At 45.3% G+C, this 23,179-nt stretch overlaps 1 protein-coding gene across 1 annotated transcript in view; it reads right to left on the minus strand.

The window, feature by feature from the left end:
- The window catches only part of pelp1 (proline, glutamate and leucine rich protein 1), a 74,951-nt gene extending 52,185 nt beyond the window's left edge, over positions 1-22,766 (minus strand). Inside the window, exons 1-3 of the mRNA XM_060935907.1 lie at positions 22,611-22,766; positions 22,088-22,152; positions 18,338-18,443 (exon numbers count right to left, since the gene is read on the minus strand). Coding sequence (XP_060791890.1) covers positions 18,338-18,443; positions 22,088-22,152; positions 22,611-22,751 — 312 coding nt within the window. The 5' untranslated portion in view covers positions 22,752-22,766. The remainder of the gene's footprint in view (positions 1-18,337; positions 18,444-22,087; positions 22,153-22,610) is intronic.
- Between the last annotated feature and the right edge of the window lie 413 nt (positions 22,767-23,179).

Consider the following 23,179-nt stretch of genomic DNA (forward strand, 5'->3'; position numbering starts at 1 on the left):
CTGACCTTAATCCAATGGAAATGTTGTGGAAGGACCTGAAGCGAGCAGTTCATGTGAGGAAACCCAACAACATCCCAGAGTTGAAGCTGTTCTGTACGGAGGAATGGGCTAAAATTCCTCCAAGCCGGTGTGCAGGACTGATCAACAGTTACCGGAAACGTTTAGTTGCAGTTATTGCTGCACAAGGGGGTCACACCAGATACTGATAGCAAAGGTTCACATACTTTTGCCACTCACAGATATGTAATATTGGATCATTTTCCTCAATAAATAAATGACCAAGTATAATATTTTTGTCTCATTTGTTTAACTGGGTTCTCTTTATCTACTTTTAGGACTTGTGTGAAAATCTGATGTTTTAGGTCATATTTATGCAGAAATATAGAACATTCTAAAGGGTTCATAAACTTTCAAGCACCACTGTAAAATAGCCATTTTGGCTAATTCTGGCACATTTACATTTTATGTTTATTAATGTGTACTGTCCATGTCAAATAAACTTCATAACGAAAAAATACAAGCAGTCGTCACAGTGACAAATGTTTTTGTCATCTTTATCATTATTGTGAGTCATTTTTTATAGAAATCCCTCCACAAATCCCTCCCTTTGCCAAAATCCAACCGCAGTGAGGCAACTTCCCCAGACTGTAAACAATGAACACATGCTTGTGACCAATAAAAGTCGACTACACATAATGACCAAATGAGCACCAAGCTTTTGACCAATCACAAGGAGTTTTAAATCAGCCAAGTGTGGTGGTATAATTATTTCTGCGTGAACCAAACAATGGCACATTCTAAGGTGACAAAGTTTTCAGGCGGGCTTCTTCAAGCACTGAAGATGATGTATGGGCTGAAACAGCCACAGGGGAGGCACACTCAGAGCTCCAACCGTCCCCAAGCACATCGGACAGTGTCAGTAATACAGGGGTCAGTTTAATTAAAAAAAAAAAAAAAACACAACCAAAGTGAAAGTGCTGTCAGCCACAGCAAGCAACTGAAGGGAGCTATGTTTTGGGCAGAGTGGTGTGTTGAGTTCCTGGGGCCAACGTATAATGTTTAACGCGGTGTCATTCTGTGTTCGGTTCGTAAATTGACAGAAAAATCGGATTCTTTCACTGCTGGTTGTTCCCAGATTCTTCTCAACTCTCTTCAATTGTAAATCAAGTTGTGTGTTGACGTAAAGGCCAAAGGGAGTCCTAATACCTCTTTTGAATAATTCCATGCTAAATTATCCTTAAGTAAGCTCAAGCTAAAGAGGTTTATTTTAGCTTGATGGTGCACAGGTTCCCCAAAATCAGGTCTTTCTTATTAGAGGCTGGAGTGGAGCCCCAATTTTATATGTAATGGAGAGGCCTAGCTGTATCTGTACAAATATTTGAATTGTGCCAGTTTGGTTGGTATAAACCTGTATTAAGTCCACTTTGATAAGTTGATAACTTTAAAAAAAAAATACAAAACTAAGAGAAGAATACTTCTTTGACTTTATTTTTCAAGGAAAAAAGTGGAGAATATTTTTCATAACCCGGGGGGAACGCTGCTGTGTGAAAGGGCAAAACTAAAGAATTAATCCTAATCAAATAAAAGTAGCTTCCAAACTTATAATAATTTTTGCCATTAGCCACCTACAGCTCTGTGTTAAAACACACGGGTGCACTTCCAGTGGATAGTCTCAGTAATAACAAAAACAGCAGCATCAATCGTCTTAAATTTTGTGAGCATAACAACACGATTAACCCAACTTTAACTTATTTGGCAAAGTGAAAATAACATTATAAGAACTTGCTCAATGCATTAAAACCCTCTGAGATAAGAAACCCATTGTCAAGTTCTTCTGAGTTTTGTTTTAACCATCAGCTCCTGCCCAAACTTGAAAACGGCCTGATCCACCCATGATGGTGCAAAGGAACAACTCTTTGCCTCCAGTTCTCGTTCATTTTTCTTTATTTTGAAACAAGATGACTGATCACTTCAGCTTAATAGGTTGATAACCTAAACACAATATAGACTTCATAATATTATTTCACATGCATTCAACTTACAGTAGATAGTAATTTTTAATCAATTAAACGGACTTTTCAGAACGGAATTCAGATTATATGCATAAATTAAACTTTGTTTAAATTATATGTGAATATAAGGCCACGCCAATTCGATTAGTTGGTTCTCGGAATCGCCGCTTGAAGAAAATGCAAAATGAAAAAAAATAAAATCAAAAATCGACTGCAGGTTGAGGTCACGTGACATTGAAAACCAATCAAATCGCCCCTTTCACTTTCGATAGACTTGTGGAAGAAACATGCCCGTGGAGGGGAATCCTGCAAAGCCTGTGTTTGTGACTGTTAGGATATTCAGCGAACAGAAGCGTAAAATCTTTGACAGGTGTGTCAAAATTCAAGAGGGGGAAAACTTTGCAGTTGTACTCAAGATGCCGTGAGCTTGTTACCCTGCGATGTGCCAACTTGGACAACAACTCTGTGGAGGTGGGTTTGATTTATATTTTTCATTGATTGATGTGAGGGGCAAACAAAAAAAATCATTCGAAGTATTTAGCCATCAGAAGTAGCCTACTCCTGGTCAAATCTTTTTTTCCTGTGCATTGTAGATGTTCAATTGACTGTAATTCAATCATTTATTTAGCCTATCTGTTTACTGGTTTGCCTGATAAAAGACGTGCAGCCAGAGCTAGCCCTTAATGCATATGGGTGGAAATAAGATAAGCTATTAAAAGAGCCATATGAAATGTGTAACAAGAATGTATCGTCTTTGTTTTGTTTCTCTATTATGAAATCCCTCTATTTCCACCGCTAATTTTACCATCAGAGCATTTTTTTATTTTTATTTCGCGCACTCGCTTCATATTTTTCCTGAAAAAATCCGAGAACCAACTAATTAAATTGGTGTGGCCTAAACATTCATTAAAAAACCAGATCGTTAATTAAGTGTCCATCCATACGTGATTCACACCAGTTGCATCTTCAGAGTGGATCGCACTGATGGTCTTTCCTCTGCCGTCTGCCAGCGTGCCAAGAGAGTGATCTGCTTGGTTGTCAAAACTTTTATCACTTCGTCTCAGCCGCGGTGCGTCGTCATAAGCAGTCTGAGTAAAAACGAACTAGCCAAACTTTAGTTCCACTATTTTGGTTCCGCTTTTTTTTTTACTCATTTTATTCTTGTTTTGATGCAACACCTCCCACTTGAGCTCCTGGTTGTCAACCCAAGGAGGTCACCTCAGTCTTCTGATCGTGGTTGGTTAGGCAGAGTTGGATTTGCCTCTGGTTGTTCTGCTTGATTTTCAGCTGTTGTTTTACTGTTGACTTGCTCCTCCACAGGCAGCAAAACAACCAGGCGTCTAACATCTCTATGTAGGATTGTGGCAGGGATTTTTGTTTGGGGCCTCTTTGTCTTATCCTTTTGAACAGGTTGTACTGATGAGACAGGGTAGCTTGGGAAAGTCCTCACGTCCACATCTCTCACAATGCCTTTCTTGTCCATGTTGACACCAACAACTCTGGAAAGTCTATACTGACCTCTTAAGGCATTTTGGTCTGCCACCCACACAACATCTCCAACAGCTACATTTCGCTGTTTTGTGTGCCATTTACTCCTTACAAAGAGATTAGGTCCAGCTAGCCAACTCCATTTCCTCCAGAATCTGTTTACTTCTGCTTGGATTGCTCTCAACCTTTTGTAAGGGTATTTTTCAAACTCAAAGCTTCCTGGGTCACCTTTAGGGCCAGTCCTTCCCAGCAGCAGAGAATTTGGGCTGATGTAATCAATGCAGTCCTCTTGGCTCCGAGTCCGGGCATCTGTGGGCCTTTAGTTGGCAAGATTAGCAGCCATGTACAGGAAGGTTTGAAATTCTCGTCTCGTCTCGTCTCGTCTTCTTCCGCTTTATCCGGGACCGGGTCGCGGAGGCAGCAGTCTAAGCAGGGAAGCCCAAACTTCCCTTTCCCCAGACACCTCGGCCAGCTCCTCGGGAAGAACACCGAGGCGTTCCCAGGCCAGCCGAGAGACATAGTCCCTCCAGCGTGTCCTGGGTCTTCCCCGGGGCCTCCTCCCGGGGGGACATGCCTGGAACACCTCCCCAGGGAGGCGTCCAGGAGGCATCCGAAAAAGATGCCCGAGCCACCTCAGCTGATTCCTCTCGATGTGGAGCAGCAGCGGCTCTACTCCGAGCTCCTCCCGAGTGACTGTGCTTCTCACCCTATCTCTAAGGGAGCGCCCAGCCACCCTGCGAAGGAAACTCATTTCGGCCGCTTGTATCCGCGATCTTGTCCTTTCGGTCATTACCCAAAGCTCATGACCATAGGTGAGAGTCGGAACGTAGATCGACCGGTAAATTGAGAGCTTCGCCTTTTGGCTCAGCTCCTTCTTCACCACAACGGACCGGTAAAGCGACCGCATCACTGCGGAGGCTGCACCGATCCGCCTGTCGATCTCACGCTCCATCCTTCCCTCACTCGTGAACAAGATCCCGAGATACTTAAACTCCTCCACTTGAGGCAGAACTTCTCCACCAACCTGGAGAGGGCAAGCCACCCTTTTCCGGTCGAGAACCATGGCCTCGGACTTGGAGGTGCTGATTCTCATCCCAGCCGCTTCACACTCGACTGCAAACCGCCCCAGTGCATGCTGAAGGTCCTGGTTTGAAGAAGCCAACAGGACAACATCATCCGCAAAAAGCAGAGATGAAATCCTGTGGTTCCCAAACAGGATTCCTTCTGGCCCCTGGCTGCGCCTAGAAATTCTGTCCATAAAAATTATGAACAGAACCGGTGACAAAGGGCAGCCCTGCCGGAGTCCAACATGCACTGGGAACAGGTCTGACTTACTGCCGGCAATGCGAACCAGACTCCTGCTCCGTTCGTACAGGGACCGGACAGCCCTTAGCAAAGAGCCCCGAACCCCATACTCCCGAAGCACCCCCCACAGAATACTACGGGGGACACGGTCGAATGCCTTCTCCAGATCCACAAAGCACATGTGGACTGGTTGGGCAAACTCCCATGAACCCTCGAGCACCCTATGAAGGGTATAGAGCTGGTCCAGTGTTCCGCGACCAGGACGAAAACCGCATTGTTCCTCCTGGATCCGAGGTTCGACTATTGGTCGAATTCTCCTCTCCAGTACCCTGGAGTAAACCTTCCCTGGGAGGCTGAGAAGTGTGATTCCCCTATAATTGGGGCACACTCTCCGGTCCCCTTTCTTAAAAAGAGGGACCACCACCCCAGTCTGCCACTCCAGAGGCACTGTCCCTGACCGCCACGCGATGTTGCAGAGGCGTGTCAACCAAGACAGCCCCACAACATCCAGAGACTTGAGATACTCAGGGCGGATCTCATCCACCCCCGGTGCCTTGCCACCGAGGAGCTTGCAAACCACCTCAGTGACTTCGGCTTGGGTAATGGACGAGTCCACCTCTGAGTCATCAGCCTCAGTCTCCTCAGTGGAAGACATGACGGTGGGATTGAGGAGATCCTCAAAGTATTCCTTCCACCGCCCGACAATGTCCCCAGTCGAGGTCAACAGCTCCCCACCCGCACTGTAAACAGTGTTGGCAGAGTACTGCTTCCCCCTCCTGAGGCGCCGGACGGTTTGCCAGAATTTCTTCGAGGCCGACCGATAGTCCTTCTCCATGGCCTCCCCGAACTCCTCCCAGTTCCGAGTTTTTGCCTCCGCAACTGCCCGAGCTGCAGCACGCCTGGCCTGCCGATACCCGTCAGCTGCCTCGGGAGTCCTGGAGGTTAACATGGCCCGATAGGACTCCTTCTTCAGCTTGACGGCATCCCTTACTTCTGGTGTCCACCACCGGGTTCGGGGATTGCCGCCACGACAGGCACCGGAGACCTTGCGGCCACAGCTCTGAACAGCTGCGTCCACAATGGAGGTAGAGAACATGGTCCACTCAGACTCAATGTCCCCCGCCTCCCTCGGAAGCTGGGAAAAGCTCTCCCGGAGGTGGGAGTTAAAGACCTCCCCGACAGAGTGCTCGGCCAGACGTTCCCAGCAGACCCTCACCATACGTTTGGGCCTGCCAGGTCTGTCCAGCTTCCTCCTCCGCCAGCGGATCCAACTCACCACCAGGTGGTGATCAGTTGACAGCTCAGCCCCTCTCTTCACCCGAGTGTCCAAGACATAGGGCCGGAGATCAGATGAAACGACTACAAGGTCTATCATTGACCTCCGACCTAAGGTGTCCTGGTGCCACGTGCACTTATGGACACCCCTATGCTCGAACATGGTGTTCGTTATGGACAAACCATGACTAGCACAGAAGTCCAATAACAAAACACCACTCGGGTTCAGATCGGGGAGGCCGTTCCTCCCAACCACGCCCCTCCAGGTGTCACTGTCATCTCCCACGTGAGCATTGAAGTCCCCCAGTAACACAATGGAGTCCCCAGTCTGAGCACTCCTCAGTACCTCTCCCAGGGACTCCAAGAAGGCCGGATACTCTATACTGCTATTTGGGCCATAGGCACAAACAACAGCAAGAGCCCTCTCCCCAATCCGAAGGCGCAGCGAGGCGACCCTCTCGTTCACTGGGGTAAACTCCAACACATGGCGGCTGAGCTGGGGAGCTATAAGCAAGCCCACACCAGCCCGCCGCCGCTCACCACGGGCGACTCCAGAGAAGTGGAGAGTCCAGCCCCTCTCGAGGAGCTGGGTTCCAGAGCCCAAGCTGTGCGTGGAGGTGAGCCCGACTATCTCTAGCCGGTACCTCTCAACCTCCCGCACAAGCTCAGGCTCTTTCCCCCCCAGCGAAGTGACATTCCATGTCCCAACAGCCAGCCGCTGTGTCCGGGGATCAGGTCGTCGAGGCCCCTGCCTTCGACTGCCACCCAATCCACATTGCACCAGTCCCCTACTGCTACCTCTGTGGGTGGTGAACCCACAGGAGGTCGGGCCCACGTCAGCTCTTCGGGCTGAGCCCGGCCGGGCCCCATGGGCAAAGGCCCGGCCACCAAGCGCTCGCATACGAGCCCCAACCCCGGGCCTGGCTCCAGGGTGGGGCCCCGGCTGCGTCATCCCGGGCGACGTCACGGTCCTCGGATTTTTCTCCATAGGGGTTTTGGTGAACTGCTCTTAGTCTGGCCTGTCACCTAGGACCTGTCTGCCTTGGGAAACCCTGACAGGGGCATAATGCCCCCGACAACATAGCTCCTAGGATCATTCAAGCACACAAACCCCTCCACCACAATAAGGTGGCAGTTCAAGGAGGGGGTTTGAAATTCTCCCCAGGTAAAACCTCCATCTCCTCCTAGGTTATGCAAGGCTCTTTTCACTGTTCGTACAGCTGCTTCAGCAGCTCCATTCCTGTGAGGTGAGTCTGCTGGATGTATTTTCCAGGCCCATACAGTCCCTTGTTTGGCTGCCTCATTCTCAAGGCCTGACTTCTCCAGTTGGTCCAAGAAAAGGTAGAGCTCCTTGAGGGCAGGTCTGGCTCCCACAAAATTCTTCCCAGCATCTGACCTCTGTTGGTTGTCCTCTCAATGCTGTGAATCATTCGTAAGCCAGTAGCAGGGTTTCCCGCAGCGCTTTATAGTTAGGGCGGCCGCCTTGACAACAACTGCCCCCCGCCTTGACTATGTTCCCCCAGCGAAAAAAAAAAAAATCTGACGCATCCACACATGCATAGACAATTAAAATACGGCCGCATAGCAGCATCTGCTGGTTAAATATGTTACTGCGCCATCTATCACCTGTTGCTACGCCAACATTATTTTTTTTTTAACGGGAAGAGGCTAATTATCCGACAACTGGACATCATACAAACTGTTGTCGTCGTGGGAAGGACATGTGGAGGCAAGATAATTATTCATCTAATCTAAACATATTTAGAATGTCCTATCAACTGCTTGCCCATGCATTGTTAGATAGGCTTTGTAGTGCCCATGCATTCTGTTAGATAGGATGGCCTGTAGTGACATCACTTGCCGACTGTGCCATAAGTAGTCAGAACAACTACCTGAACACAACTATCTGAAGTTGTGTCAGACTAGAAGTTAGTTTTTGCACGTTGTGCAATTGTATGCTGTACCTTGCACTTAGTTGCTGCTTTCTTTATTTATAAAGAGTAAATAAGATGTTTCCTTTATGATCCTGTAAACACCTACCTGTACTTCCACCCCAATCAGTGTTGCCAGATACTGCTGACGTTTTCCAGCCCAAAATATGTTCAAAAACCGCCAAAATGCACTTAAAACCGCCCAAAATGTAAAATGTACTTGATGCCTATCTTGTAAAGTAAAAATATGCATCTAAAGACCAGTATACCATTTGTAAATCGAACAACAATGCAAACAACTTCTAAATGGCAACATGAGACTGTCAGTGCTGGAGGTGAAAAATCTGCTGTCTGGTACTCGGCTCCGTATGGTTGAATCAGATTATAACTTTGCAATCATCTGCTGTGTTCTGAATCCTACATGCACCAGTAGGTGACGCACATGCATATTATTATGTAGGCTATGTTAGGCTATGATGCATAGCTAACATCTGCATTGCTGAGGTTATTTATTTATTTGTCTTATTTATTTATCTTTTTATTTATCCTGTTTGTTTTATTAATTTTATAGGCCTAGTTATTCTGCTTAATTTATTTTTGTCTACATCCATGTATTTTCTTCATCTGTTATCCTGATACTGTACTTTTTTTTTTTGTATTTTGCCCACTTTGGCATCTTGACTAGCCGTCGTTCACTAACTGCACTCTGTGTCGTGTGATGCCCACGATCTCTGATTGGGTCACAGAAGTGTTTAATATGGATTGGATGTAGACTAGTGGACGTAGATAGTACATAGAATGTGCTGCATCAAAGTCCTTCTAAGGCTATACAAGTGTCTCTGGCTGCATTCTCACACAGAACGTTGGTGCGAAATATTTATAAACATCTGATAAAAACCCGCCGAACTAACGTCAAACCCGCCCAATTTTTGTCAACCAGCCCAAGCCATTTTTTGCCCGCAAAGTAGAATTCAAAACCGCCCAATCTGGCAACACTGACCCCAATCACAAACAAGACTCAACAGTGCCCCTTCAGAGTTTAGAGACAACTATGTGAAGTTGTACCACACTAGAATACTTGCACATGTTGTGTGATTGTATGCTGTTATCTTGTTATTGTTTGTTATTTTGTTATTGCACTTTGATTGTATGTTGTTATCTTGTTATTGCACTAACTGTTTTGTTTATTTATAAAGAGTTCAGTAAATAAAAGGAGGCTGTTGCCCTTAAAGAAGTTGTTGGCCCTAACAGGACACCACCCGCCCAACCCCCCCCGGCTCGACTGTCGCCGCCGCCACTGCCCGCTGGGCAATGCCCCCTCCCCCTGGTCACCACCTTGACTAACTGATTTTCTGCGGGAAACCCTGCAGTAGGAATCGTTCAGCTGACTGGTCACGAACAATGTCTGCGTGTACAGCTCTGGATGCTGTGCAGCAGAAGACAATTCCCCACACTTTGAGCTTTACTTTCTTCCTTACTTCATCCTTTATCTTATATGGTCCAAATAGACCCACTGTTGTGAACTGGAATGGTCTGGTTGGATTTGTCCGCTCTGGTGGAAGGTCAACCATTATTTGCTGACACCTTATTGCTCTGGCCTTTCTGCATGTTATACCGCGGTCAACAACCTTTTTAGCCAGTTTCCGTCCTTTTACCACCCAGGCTTTCTTTCTCATCCATAAGAGTGTACCTGCAATTTCCTCATGGTTTGCGTTGTGGGCTTCTAGAGCAAGGAGGGTGGCTATCCATGCATCATATGGTAAGATGGGTACTGCAGCATTTTCCTCCTCAAAAATTTGGATTCTCCCTCCACATAACAGTAGTCCATTTTCCCCTTCCCTATAAACAGCAAGTCTGCTGACAGTAGTGTCTGGAAAGGTTACACCATCTTGAGCAGCAAGGAAGAGATCTCTGAGCGCATCCTCACATTCTCCAGCAGTGAGAACAGCTCTCTTTGCTTTGAACTTTACGTTTTCTATTGAAGAAATCTCCTCCCACTTTGGTTTGTTTGAGGTCTTTGCCACCAGCATCTTCCACTTTGTAATTGCTCTCCATACCCAGGCAGTTACTCTTACTAGCTTGGTTAAACTGCTGAACTTCCTCTGGTCAAATCAGCTTTCCAACTGCGGACCCTGCTGGTCGCCTTTTGACTGGAATCATGGGTTCTTTACTGCAAGGGATGTTTTATGGGACATCACATAGGCCTCTTCTCACCTGAGCTCAGGTCAGTATCGCTGAGAAAGATTTTCTCTGAATTTTATCTATGCCCTCTTTGGCGTTTGCAGCAACTTCTTTGGCTGACTTTGTTGGCCACTCTTCCACAGGTTGCTTTATAAAGTCTGGTCCATTCTGCCACATGGAATTTTCATTCAAGTCCTCTGGAGTTGCTCCTCTTGTTATGATGTCTGCAATGTTCAGGTGCCCTGGTATCCACAACAGATCCAACCTTCTGGATTTCACCAACTCTGTTTGCAAAGAAGGTCTGGTATCCATAGCTGTCCCGCTGGATAGCTCCTAATACAGTTTGGCTGTCCAGTAGGTGGAGCCAACGCTCAAGCTCCATCCGACTGTGTTTTTCAATGCATCTCCTCAGCCATACCACAAAGACTGCAGCACAGATTTCAGCTTTGACTGGTTCTCCTTTCTGATCCAGTGGTGTTAGTTTTGCCTTGGACTCAACTAGTCTGACTTGAACACCCTGCTCTGTCTCCCACCTGAGGTACACCACAGCTCCATAGCTCTAGTCACTTCCATCAGAAAATGTTATTCCCATAGGTTTTCCAATCCAGTCGATTGGTGTGAGGCTTCTGTGGAAAGTGAGCTGGCTAAGGCCACACCTGCAAACTCATGAGGGTTGAAAAAGGTGACAAACTATCGGTAACCCCCCGGCCCCCTTAAACAGTGCGTGATCAAGGAAAATAAAGGGAAAAGACAACATTTAAAACAAAGACAAGATTTATTCATTTTTAGCTTTGCAATTTTCAGTTTTGCATCTGACACCTCATTACATTACCATTAAGGAACGAAAAGTATAAAAAGTAAAATTTGAATTTAAAAAAGTAATTTTTGAAGTGTGACACTGGAAACTTTCTTCAGCAGACCAGTTTATCATTTTTTAGACCTTTTGGCCCGAACAAGCCGTTCAAGGGCATGTTTATGCTGCTCTGCCATGTGCCTCTTTCGCGCCATGCTATCCTTCTTCACCACCTCTGCCCTATTACCAGCAGCACTGGTAGATGGCTGGACACCAAATTCAGCCCTCCTTTCCTTCAGTGCTGCCAAATTCATGGTGTGAGAGTGTATGTGTGTGTGAGAGAGAGAGAGAATATCTCTCTCTCTCACTCACAACTAACTGGTTCTCTGAATACAACCGAGATCAACACATATTACGTTATAATTTTGACAATCCCACCAATAGTTTCACATAAAAATGATTTCTCTTACCCAAAACACACGTTTATAGATCCTTATGTTCAACAAAAAATGACTTTATTCAAACTGATTTGACATTTTTTTCTGTTTTGTTTCAGCCCACAGAAACATCTTCCGTGTCGCGCGTTCGGTTCAAACGTAACAACCCCGACCCTTGTGTCTTACGTCATAAAAACGCGACTCACAGACCACCAAATCACAGGTACCAAAAAAAAAAAAAAAACACCCTAAAGCCTCTTTAAATCGCACTCATCGTAACACAGCTTTCTCCGCATACTAAAAATGTTTTTCCGTCTCCAGATGTAATATAGAGTTCCGGAAAAAATCAGAAAATATGATTCCGTGAGCTGTTTTCAAGACTCAGTGTCCCGTTCTGCATTGCATTTGGATGATCTCTGCCATCCTCCTATACACACCCGTATTCAAGAAAACCCCGCCTCTATTCAGTTACAATTCGCGGATACTGTCCAGCGTTCTGTAAGACTATTGGCTCGTTGGAATGTCATCCAATCAGAGAGACGTTTGAAGTATGAAGAAGGCGGAAATGGTCTGAATGTGGGTGTGAGGAGAAAAGTGGTAGTAGTAGTATTTTGAAGTAGTAGTACATTGAAACCAAATGTTCGGCAACGTAGCCTCGCGCACCCCCCCCAAAAAAAACTCTTCGGATCTACACGATTCACACAAGTGACCTATTTTGGGATCAAAACGGCGAATTTCGCCGAAAGGTGACTAGTTTGCAGGTATGTAAGGCGAATATACTCTTGAAACAGTTGGATGGCTTCCTTCCTGAGTCTGTCAGAGAGGGGTTTATCCCAAGTTTCTTGGGTCAGGCTTCTGTCCTCAGTCTCCTGAAATGCTTTTCTGACCAGTATGGCACCCTTTTGTTTAGCAGGTGTGACAAGACCTACTGGGTCATAAAGGCTAGCTACTTGGCTCAGTAGCTCTCTTCTAGTCAGGGGGTTAGGAGTTTTTTCTTCCACCTCTCCTTCAAGCAGGTTTTGGCCCATTCTCATTTTCTTTTTCCTTTTTGAGAAATTGATTGAAGTCATTGGATAGAGTTTGTCCTCTTCAACCAAGTAACCAACTCCCAGGGCCTTACTGTCTCCTTCCTTCATTTGATTAGGGAGAATGAGGACTCTCTCGGTCAACACTCCTGTTTTACCCATCACATCCTCCTGCCTCCCATTTTGGCCTGGCCGGATCCATGGTTTGAGGAAGAAACCGCCAGCTTTTAGGATCTCCCCGACTCCGCTAATGATCTCATCTAGCCTTTTTAGGTCATTGTGGGATGTTAAGATGTCATCTACGTAGGTATCCTCTTCTAAGATTCTACGCTCCTCCTCCAGGTGTGTGAACATTGGCGGCTTTGCCGTCTCCCTCATGGCCAGCTGTGCGATGCATCCTGCTGGTCGATCACCAGTGTTGACCCTGGTGATAGCATACTCCTCAATTTCCATGTCCTGAGAGTCTCTCCAGAGAAATCTGTGGAGGTGCATCTCCAGGTCTTCTAACCACACAGAATTGTACATTTTCTTGATGTCACCTAGGGCTGCATGCACACCTTTCCGGAATCTAAGCAGAACTGCATGGATTGGATTAAGTACATCAGGCCCCTTGAGCAAGATGTCATTCATGCTGAGGCCCTTAAACTTCTGGCTGCTGTTCCATACAAGACATACAGGAGTTGTGACAGAGTGTGGGTTTGGCGCCACCAAGTGGCTCACATACCATACAGGTCCTTTCCAGTTGCTGACAATCTCCTTGCTGAGTTTTATGACTGCTTTCCTTTCCACCATCTCATGAACTTGAGCTGTGTATGCTGCCTGCCATTCATGTTCCTTTCGGAGTTGCTTTTCCGTCCTCGAAAAGGTGGCCTCAACCCCACTCTTGTTATTGGGTAGAGAAGACGGATCTTCAATCCATGGGTATTTTGTGTCCCAGTGTGGCTGATCACTGTGGGCATCTGCCTTTACATAGGTCAGACCTTTCTTTATTATTTCAAGCCCTCTTTCTTCACTCAGTGACATCTCCTTACCTCCCAGCTGACAATTTCCACACCGGCATCCCCCACACTTTGGTTCACAAGCTGCTCCGATGCTGTCCCATTTCCACCAGTCAAGGAACTCTTTGCCAGCACCCACCCTTCCAGTTTTAGCTCTGGCCTCCTGGAATTCAGTTACCTCTTCATATTTTGTCACGCTGGCTCTCATGGATCTGGCAAAGTGTGTCTCAGACCTATATGCTGCCATGTCAACTTCCTCAAAGAGATCTGGATGTGCTCCACCAAGTCTTTCCAAGAGGGCTCTCCCACAAGACAAGATCTCCAACAACTTTTACTCTTTGTGGAGCAAGTCTTCCTTCTCTGTGACTGATAAGCAATTCAACGCTTTCTGGTCTTCTTAGCTCTTCCAGCTCAGCTTCAGGAAAGAATTTCTGGAGTTGCTCAGGTTTAATGGCTTTGTTTACTTTGGCTATTTCTTTTAAGCCATAAGTTTGTGCGCTCTTTCTGTCCCTCTGGGTGTCTTCACTCACACTGAGAAGATATCTTCTAGTTTTGACCTTCATAGCCATCCCCCCAACTCCGTGGACAACTAAGGTAATCTTTTCACTCCGCAGATTCAACTTTTTGGCAGCTCTATGGGTGATGTAGTTGGTGTCTGATGCCAAGTCAATTATACCCCTTTTCCACCAAATCAGTTCCAAGGCTGGTTCAGGGCCAGTGCTTAGTTTGGAACCAGGTTTTCTGTTTCCACTGACAAAGAACTGGCTCTGGGCCAGAAAAAATGGTTCCAGGGTAGCACCAGCTCTTTGCTGGGCTAGAGGAAAGAACTGCTTACGTCAGCGGAGGGGCGGAGTTGTTAAGACCAACAACAATAGCAAGACCGCGAGAGGGCACCATTTTTAAATAAGCGACGAGATATCATGGATGCAGTAAAGCAGCAGTCATCCATTATTATTGTTGTTGCTGCTTCTTCTCCGTGTTGTTGTTGCTTCAATGTTCGCACCAAGGTTTATGCAAACGCAGCGACGTAACTGACGTATACAGTGACGTAATGACGTGGCTCCCCTTAGCACCCCGAGCTATGGAAAAGCAAACTGGTTCTCAGCTGGTTCGCAAGTTGAACAAGTTGTGAACCAGCACCAGCACTGGCCCCGAATCAGCCCTGGAACTGATTTGGTGGAAAAGGGGTATTAGTGTCCCAATTTTCTGTCCTGCATTTGTGGTTACCTCTAACAGCATCAATATAACTGGCAGCTCTTTCAGTCCACTTGAACCCATCACTCTAGGCTCATTCTCTTCAACACAGTTTGCTTTTGCAGTGATGTTGGTGTTGGTGAAAGCTTTCTTAAACTTTTCTGCCATGTCTGGTGAGAGCTCGGACACAAACTTCTCTTGTTCCTCTGTCGACTTGTGCCCTTTCATCCTGCATTTTCCTCCCTTTTCTGCCACACCTCTTCTGAAGTCTCCCTTTAGGCAAAGAAAGAAATGGTGGTCTGAGGAGTTCCCCTTCTTACAGTTTCTACACAGGTTACAGTCATCATCCTCTCCATGACACCCCAAGCACTTTTTGCATGCTCCCAACTTTTCCACAGCATTCATCTTTTCACCAGGTGTCAATTCCTTGAACCGTTTGCAGAAGATGATTTTGTCTTTATGCCTTTCATCTCCACAAATAACACATCCTCCATCTTTCCTTGTATACTTTGTAATGCATACTTTTTGTCATATCTTCTCTCTGGCTTCTCACTTACCCCAAGTTGCTCTAATTTTTCTAGAGTCTCCTCTTGAGTATTCAGGAATTTAAGGAGGCTGTTGAAGTGAATATCAGTTGTAACACCATTACTGGGGTTAACCATATAGACAAGCCAGTCTCTCTTCACAAGGTCAGGAAGTTTACTCTCTATTGACTTGATCACGAGTGGATTTTTGATAGCTCCTGTGTTGCCAAGCTCTGTTAGGTCATCAAGGGCTTTTTCTACAGTCTGTATTAAATCGATTACTTTCCTTGGCTGGTTTGCCTTTAATGCAGGAAACTTATCTAGTTCAATTATCTCCAAAGTAATTGTGGATTTATTTCCATATCTGTTCTCCAAAACTCTGAACATGTCATCAGCTGTGCTGTATGTAGACAGGTCAAGGTCTCTAAGGATTCTCTCATCTATGCTGTCCAAGAGTTGACTCTTCACCTCTACTGAGCCAGTTGGCTCTCCCTGCTTTTGTAGACTCTCCCAGTCTTTCTTCCATCGATACAATTCTCTTTTACAACCTCTGAATTTGGGCAAACTCATTGGCTTTATCCTCACAATTGGCTGTGCAGCTGGGGATATCTGGAGCCTCTCAGCATTAATTCCATCAGCAAGTTTTTGTGCTGTAGAAATTCTGCTCCCCTCACATCCTTATTGTTGAGTATTTTGAGGTCCTTTACTCTGCCTTCCAGATTATCCTTCTCTGCTGCTGGAACCCACTTCTCCCATGCTGCAAGGCTTGTGATTGCATCCTCAGTCAGCTTTTTCATAACAGCCACCTGCAGCTCAAACCCATCGCGGTTCACAGCAGAAACCGATGTCGCTGCAGCTCCATCACAGGCTCTCTCTGCTTCCTGGATTGCCGTTTCCAGCTCATCTTGTCCATACCTAGACCACAGGTTAGCCTGGATTATTTCTCTGACCTCCTCCAATCTTGTCTCACAGTCATGAACTGCTTTTTCCAGGTCAGCCTGCTGTTGCTTATCAAGTTCAACTTCTTCACCGTCAGTTGTACCAGCTTCAATGTCTGCCAGTAGACCAACCCTGTATTCTTCATTTGCATCACCGACATTCCTGGCTTCAGCTGTGAGCTTTTTGAACTCCTCTTGTAGTTCACTCCGAATCATTTTTGCTGCTCCTCTGCTCAGGAAGTTGGCTTGCTTAGTGAAAGCACTGTTAGCCAAAGTCCTTTCATGCTTCAGCTACTTCACTGTTTTCCCAAGAGCTTCAACTGCCATTTTGAGAAGGATTGAGATGATACCTGCGAGAACAGCTTTCCTGACTTCAGGCCCTTGATCCTCTTGTCTTAACTGTTACGCTGGTTATCAACTGTCAAGTTCTTCTGAGTTTTGTTTTAACCATCAGCTCCTGCCCAAACTTGAAAACGGCCTGATCCACCCATGATGGTGCAAAGGAACAACTCTTTGCCTCCAGTTCTCGTTTATCTTTCTTTATTTTGAAACAAGAGGACTGATCACTTCAGCTTAATAGGTTGATAACCTAAACACAATATAGACTTCATAATATTATTTCACATGCATTCAACTTGGATAGTAATTTTTAATCAATTAAATGGACTTTTCAGAACGGAATTCAGATTATATGCATAAATTAAACTTTGTTTAAATTACATAAATGTGAATATAAATGTTCATTAAAAAAACAGATCGTTAATTAAGTGTCCGTCCATACGCGATTCATAGCAGTTGCATCTTCAAAGTGGATCGCACTGATGGTCTTTCCTCCGCCATCTGCCAGCGTGCCAGGAGAGTGATCTGCTTGGTTGTCAAAACTTTTATCACTTCGTCTTGGCCGCGATGCGTCGTCATAAGCAGTCAGAGTAGAAACGAACTAGCGAAACTTTAGTTCCGCTATTTTGGTTCCGCCTTTTTTTTTTTAAGTCTCATTTTATTCTTGTTTTGACGCAACACCCATAAATCTGGAAAAGCAATAAAAGGGTGTCTGTTTCTTGGAATTAAAGAGCTGTGCAGGTTGGGGATTAAATTAGTATAATGTGGCTTTACACAAACACAACTCCAAACATAAATATGTTTGGAAATAAATATGTTTCTTTGCTTGATTTTTTGTCTGTTTGGACCCGAGTGCATCAGAGTATGAAGTGACCAAAAAATGAATCTACTAATCTACAATTATGGGAAAAGCAATGACAAGGAAAAAAAAAAATCTAACTCAAACATTAATGGGTGAAAATATATTTCTCATGCACACTCAAAAAAAAAAAAAAAAAAAAAACACACCACCCTTTTCAATAAAGTAACCAAGGTCTTTTGCACTCAAAAGAGTAGCCAAACTGTTTTGGGTGCAACGCTGCTGTGGGACCTACTGTGAGAAGTGTAAAGCAGGGGTTTTTCTAGAAAAATTTAGTATGAGGGCGCTCACCATGGTGAGGAAGCGAAGCGACGGGGGGGGGGGGGGGGGGGTTGTCCGTCCCCCCCCCCCCCCCTCCCCTCCCCTCCCCTCCCCTCCCCTCCCCTCCGCCGTGCGAAGCCTTTGAAAAACTGAGGCTACAATGGGACATTCTGAGGCTATCTGAGAGGGAAATTGTAACAAATTGTCAACATTGAAAAAGAAAAGTAATCTTCTTCTGCCCCGGACAGTCTTTGGCTTTCTTCCGCTTCGTGCCGCGGGATGACATCTTTAAATGCCCAAGTGTCAACAAAAACAACTCGCGAACTACTTCTGTCAAAAACTCCCGCGCCGGTGAGCGAAAGGTCATTCAGTCTTGAGAAATCTCGCTCTACAAGTCAGCTGACCTTGTATGTAACCCATGTCAAATCTCGCGAGAGCAGCCGCGACAAGTAAACAACATGGCGCCTCAGTCTGGAAAACGCCAATTCGGATTGTTTTTGCACCGTCTGGCGGTGTATCTACTATGACTGGAATATTTTTGGAGTAATTATAATGTATTTGATGATCAGACACATTGTCACGTGATGTTGCTGGAATGTTTTCACGGAGAAAAGATCGTTTTGAGAGAGATTGCATGTTGTGCAGTAGCATACAAGTGCATGGCCTAAGTGTGACTTGGGGTTCAATCAGCATTTCGGTAAGGGGGCGCATGCCGAGAGTAAGAGGGCGCAGCGCCCCTGTTCCCCGGTTTAGATGAAAGCCTGTAAAGTGTCTCACCTGGATGATCTGCTGAAGAGAGCGAAGCCATGAGAGACAGTGCTGCTGGAACACCTCACTTGAGCTGTCTTTCACCAACATAGACAACAGGCACAAACCCTCAAACCTGAAGCATACAAGACAACCTGATTACATATCAGAACCTATTTTGCTTCCCCCCCCAGCGCTCGAATAAAACAATCGTAGTTTTGATGCACATATGAATGTTAGTATAGGCTACATGGTGAAAGAGTACCTGGAGTAGTGAATTAAAGGTATAGTGTCTGTGATCTTTGGTGACAGTGATACCCCATTCACACTCACACTTAACTGTTTATTTATCGCTATTATGCTGTAGTATGGGAATGGGAATAAAACAATCTATCCCCTGGCGACCTATTAACATTAACAATACTCTTGTGACGCGGCTCCAGTGGGAATAGGAACCATCAGATTACCGTGTTGTGACGTTGTTGATGGTGAAATAAATGATGCAGTGATATTACGATCAGTAAATGTATTGTTCTCTCTCTCCACACACACAAGCTGTGATTTTAGAATGATAAATTCTCACTGAATTATTAATAAACTGACGCGCCCCCGGGCGGCACGGTGGTGTAGTGGTTAGCGCTGTCGCCTCACAGCAAGAAGGTCCGGGTTCGAGCCCCGTGGCCGGCGAGGGCTTTTCTGTGCAGAGTTTGCATGTTCTCCCCGTGTCCGCGTGGGTTTCCTCCGGGTGCTCCGGTTTCCCCCACAGTCCAAAGACATGCAGGTTAGGTTAACTGGTGGCTCTAAATTGACCGTAGGTGTGAATGTGAGTGTGAATGGTTGTCTGTGTCTATGTGTCAGCCCTGTGATGACCTGGCGACTTGTCCAGGGTGTACCCCGCCTTTCGCCCGTAGTCAGCTGGGATAGGCTCCAGCTTGCCTGCGACCCTGTAGAACAGGATAAAGCGGCTAGAAATAATGAGATGAATGACACCCCCCCAAGGCCTCATATGTCTCATCTAATGCCTTCAGATCTGCATGCAAATTCCTTCGTATCGTAGAACTAAATATAACCTTTGCTTGAACAACATAGATATTCAAAAACAGGAAGAGAACTCTCTCAACAGAGATGTGATGCAGCTCAAATTGGTGCCATGTTGCAAACTAATGTCTCAGCTTCGGCTGTTTGCAACAAAATGGACTTGCTGCCTCATGAATTATACATTATATCCAGTCTCGTATGTTTTACACATTTTGCAGATGTTTGTGCTCTGTAGCATTCTGTTAAATATAGTCAGGTGGGAAGACACAACACTCGTTACTTTACTGTTATGAAAGATGGAGTGGGAATGAAAATTTGTTATCCATGACATGTTTTTACCTGATACATTAGTGGGTTTCGTATATGAAAGGGGCTTAAGAAACAAAACACACACATCCTGTCTGTTTAGGGTCAACCATATAGGCCCTTCCAATACAACACTGGGCCAATATCAACAAAGGAACACTTGCACCCAAAACAAACAGAAAGAGAACAGAAGGCCTTGTTCTTTTGATTAGCTGGATGTTGGAGGGCCACATGATGTTTTTTGTTCGGTTTACAAAGTCATTGTTGTCTTCTTTCAGCTGTTCACGTTAGGGGTCGCCACACCGAATGCCCTTCCTGACACAACCCTCGCCAATCTATCCGGGCTTGGGACCAGCGCTAATTATGCACTGACTTGTATAATCCCAGTGCCTGGGTATTTTACCTAATCTGCAAGTCTTTGAGCTGTGGGGAAAATGGAGCACCCTGAGGAAACCCACAGAGACATGGCGAGAACATACAAAGTCCATACAGAAAGGCCCCTATCGGCTCTGGGATTTGAACCCAGAACCTTCTTGCTGTGAGGCGAAAGTGGTAACCACTACACCACCAATTTACACCAAGTCTGGTACACAAAACAGACAATTTTGTATGAAAATAGTATTTCCTCTCAGATATTTTACTGACATCTGCCACAAGAGATCACCACCCAAAAAAAATAAAAGTGACAAAAAGTACGGATTTCAAGATCACTATTCCACCTGAGAATGCTGTTATGAAAATGAATAACTCAAATGAATTACCACAAGGGCGGCACGGTGGTGTAGTGGTTAGCGCTGTCGCCTCACAGCAAGAAGGTCCGGGTTCAAGCCCCGTGGCCGGCGAGGGCCTTTCTGTGTGGAGTTTGCATGTTCTCCCCGTGTCCGCGTGGGTTTCCTCCGGGTGCTCCGGTTTCCCCCACAGTCCAAAGACATGCAGGTTAGGTTAACTGGTGACTCTAAATTGACCGTAGGTGTGAATGTGAGTGTGAATGGTTGTCTGTGTCTATGACTACGTTCAGACTGCACCCTGAAACGACCCATATCCAATTTTTTTGCCCATATGCGACCTGTATCCGATTTGTTATTGACAATCTGAACGACACAGATCCGATTTTTTTCACATGCGACCCAGGCCGCTTGGATATGTGGTCCTAAATCCGATGCATATCTGATATTTTCACATGCGACTGCAGTCTGACCGGACAGGTCGCATTCATGCGACTTACACGTCATCAACAAGAGACAAACGTCACTATTCTGCGTTGGCTAATCCCGCCTCTTTGGTGGAAAACAACAACATTTGTACAGTTTTCAGAATTTACGAGTCTCGTAAATAGACTTTTATAGAATTGATCAAGGTAATTGTGGATTTGGTAGGGACCTGGATGTTGATCTGTTAGCCTGATTAAATAAAACAGTTTCTATAACTGATTTATAACTTAAACCATCCTGTATTACAAGATTATAAGATTGTTCTGGAAATTTCCAGTAATTTGACACCTTCGGTCTCATTAGTCTGCTGCCCACATTAATCAGATTATTGTGTGAGTTCCGCCGCCGCCACAAAAACCACATCGCCAGGTCTCGCCTCATCTCCATCGCAAACTGCACTGGTGTTTCTGCACCTTGAGCCAGCGCTGAGAGAAGTTGCAGAATTCAGCTGGCTATAAACAATCTAAATAAATATTTATAAAAATGTAGAAAAAGTTTATTAATATGACGAAATAAATATGTGCAAATTATTAAGCCTGAATTAAGAGTTTGGTAATACAGCGGCCGTGTCCCAAATGACTGCCTACTGAAGCTCGAGTGCACTATACAGAGTTTAAAAATCCATTACTTCCTAGTAACATGTAGTGCACTTATATAGAAATTAGAGAGACATTTAGGAGTCAACCCTCGTTACCAGGCTACACGTTTTCATTTCAGTTCAGAAACAAAAACACACATGAGACCTCACACTTTAACACTAACCAGATAATTAAACAAACAAACAAAAAAGAAATAATTAAACATGAAGAGTGCGCTTTTTTTTTTTTAACGTATTACGTAGATGTGCTTATTACGTGTCAATTTGCGCATGCGGGACACTTTTGGGTCGTTTTCCGTTCATATTGGAGATCGCATACAAGTCTCATATAATTGGTAATGTGAACGGCCTAACAAAAAAATCGGATTTCACAACAAATCGGATATGGGTCGTTTCAGGTTGCAGTCTGAACGTAGTGTACCGTATGTGTCAGCCCTGTGATGACCTGGCGACTTGTCCAGGGTGTACCCCGCCTTTCGCCCGTAGTCAGCTGGGATAGGCTCCAGCTTGCCTGCGACCCTGTAGGACAGGATAAAGCGGCTACAGATAATGAGATGAGATGAGAATTACCACGAGCCTTAACTCGGAGTAGAAAAAGGCGGCGCGACACCGATGTTGGCTGCTCACCGTGTTTTGCTGGAGCCGAGGCGCGAGTTGCTGATGCCCACAAGTCCTCCCACTGTCCCACAGTTCTGCAGTACAGAGAAACAGTGTAAAGCAGTTACATGATAACTAGTTGGGATTGGAAAACATCTGCAGGTCCTGGAATACCCACTGTCCCACACGTGAGTGTTCTCCCTGCTCTAGCACACCCACCTCAGCCCTGCAAGGTCTGTGATTGAGCTGATCAGCTGAAGTGAGCGTGTTGGAGCAGGAAGAACACGACATGTGCAGGACAGGTAGGACTCCAGGAGCAGGGCTGGGACCCTGAGCCACACAGCAGTCTCGAGTAGACCCAGGACTTATTTATGTGATGAAAATGTCAACATCATGTTGTTATGTACAGTATGTAAAAACATGCACTACATTTTTGCAACCACACATCATTTATGAAGCAAATGTCAGCGAACACACAAAGACGGTATCGGCATCCTCCTCCCCCCATCCTCCTCCAGATGGAGCGCTATAGTAACCACTGTGCGCGACTTACCTGCGTCCCGACCACACCATGCTCTCGATAATTCGCTAAAAGTGCAGGTAAATATTCGGGTCGCTCTTCTTTCAGCGCGGACACTAAACCCTCAGTCAGCCGCATATTCTTAGGGCCATGCAGCCAAGCCGCCGTAGCCATCTTGCCTCCTCTGAATTACGTCACTGTCACTCGACAAAGCAGTTCGGAGCTGGTGACGTGTTTAGTCCGCGACTAAAGTCGCTCAAGTTATTTTTATTTTATTTTTTTAATACAAGAACACAACAATACAGTCTCTCGTAGAGGAAAAAAAAACCAACCATATTTCACAGACTTTTTTTAAATAGTACAATAGTATAAAAAAAAAAACTAGGGAGCATCTGCAAACCTGTTAATTTATGAAAATTTGTTAATTTTTTATCTCTAAATTTGTAGTTTATTTCTTATATTTTATACACACACACATAAATATGACCTAAAACAACATCAGATTTTCACACAAGTCCTAAAAGTAGATAAAGAGAACCCAGTTAAACAAATGAGATATAAAAAAAATTATAATACTTGGTCATTTATTTATTGAGTTAAAT

Source organism: Neoarius graeffei, chromosome 1 (genome assembly GCF_027579695.1).
Source record: "Neoarius graeffei isolate fNeoGra1 chromosome 1, fNeoGra1.pri, whole genome shotgun sequence".
NCBI classification, from domain to species: domain Eukaryota; kingdom Metazoa; phylum Chordata; class Actinopteri; order Siluriformes; family Ariidae; genus Neoarius; species Neoarius graeffei.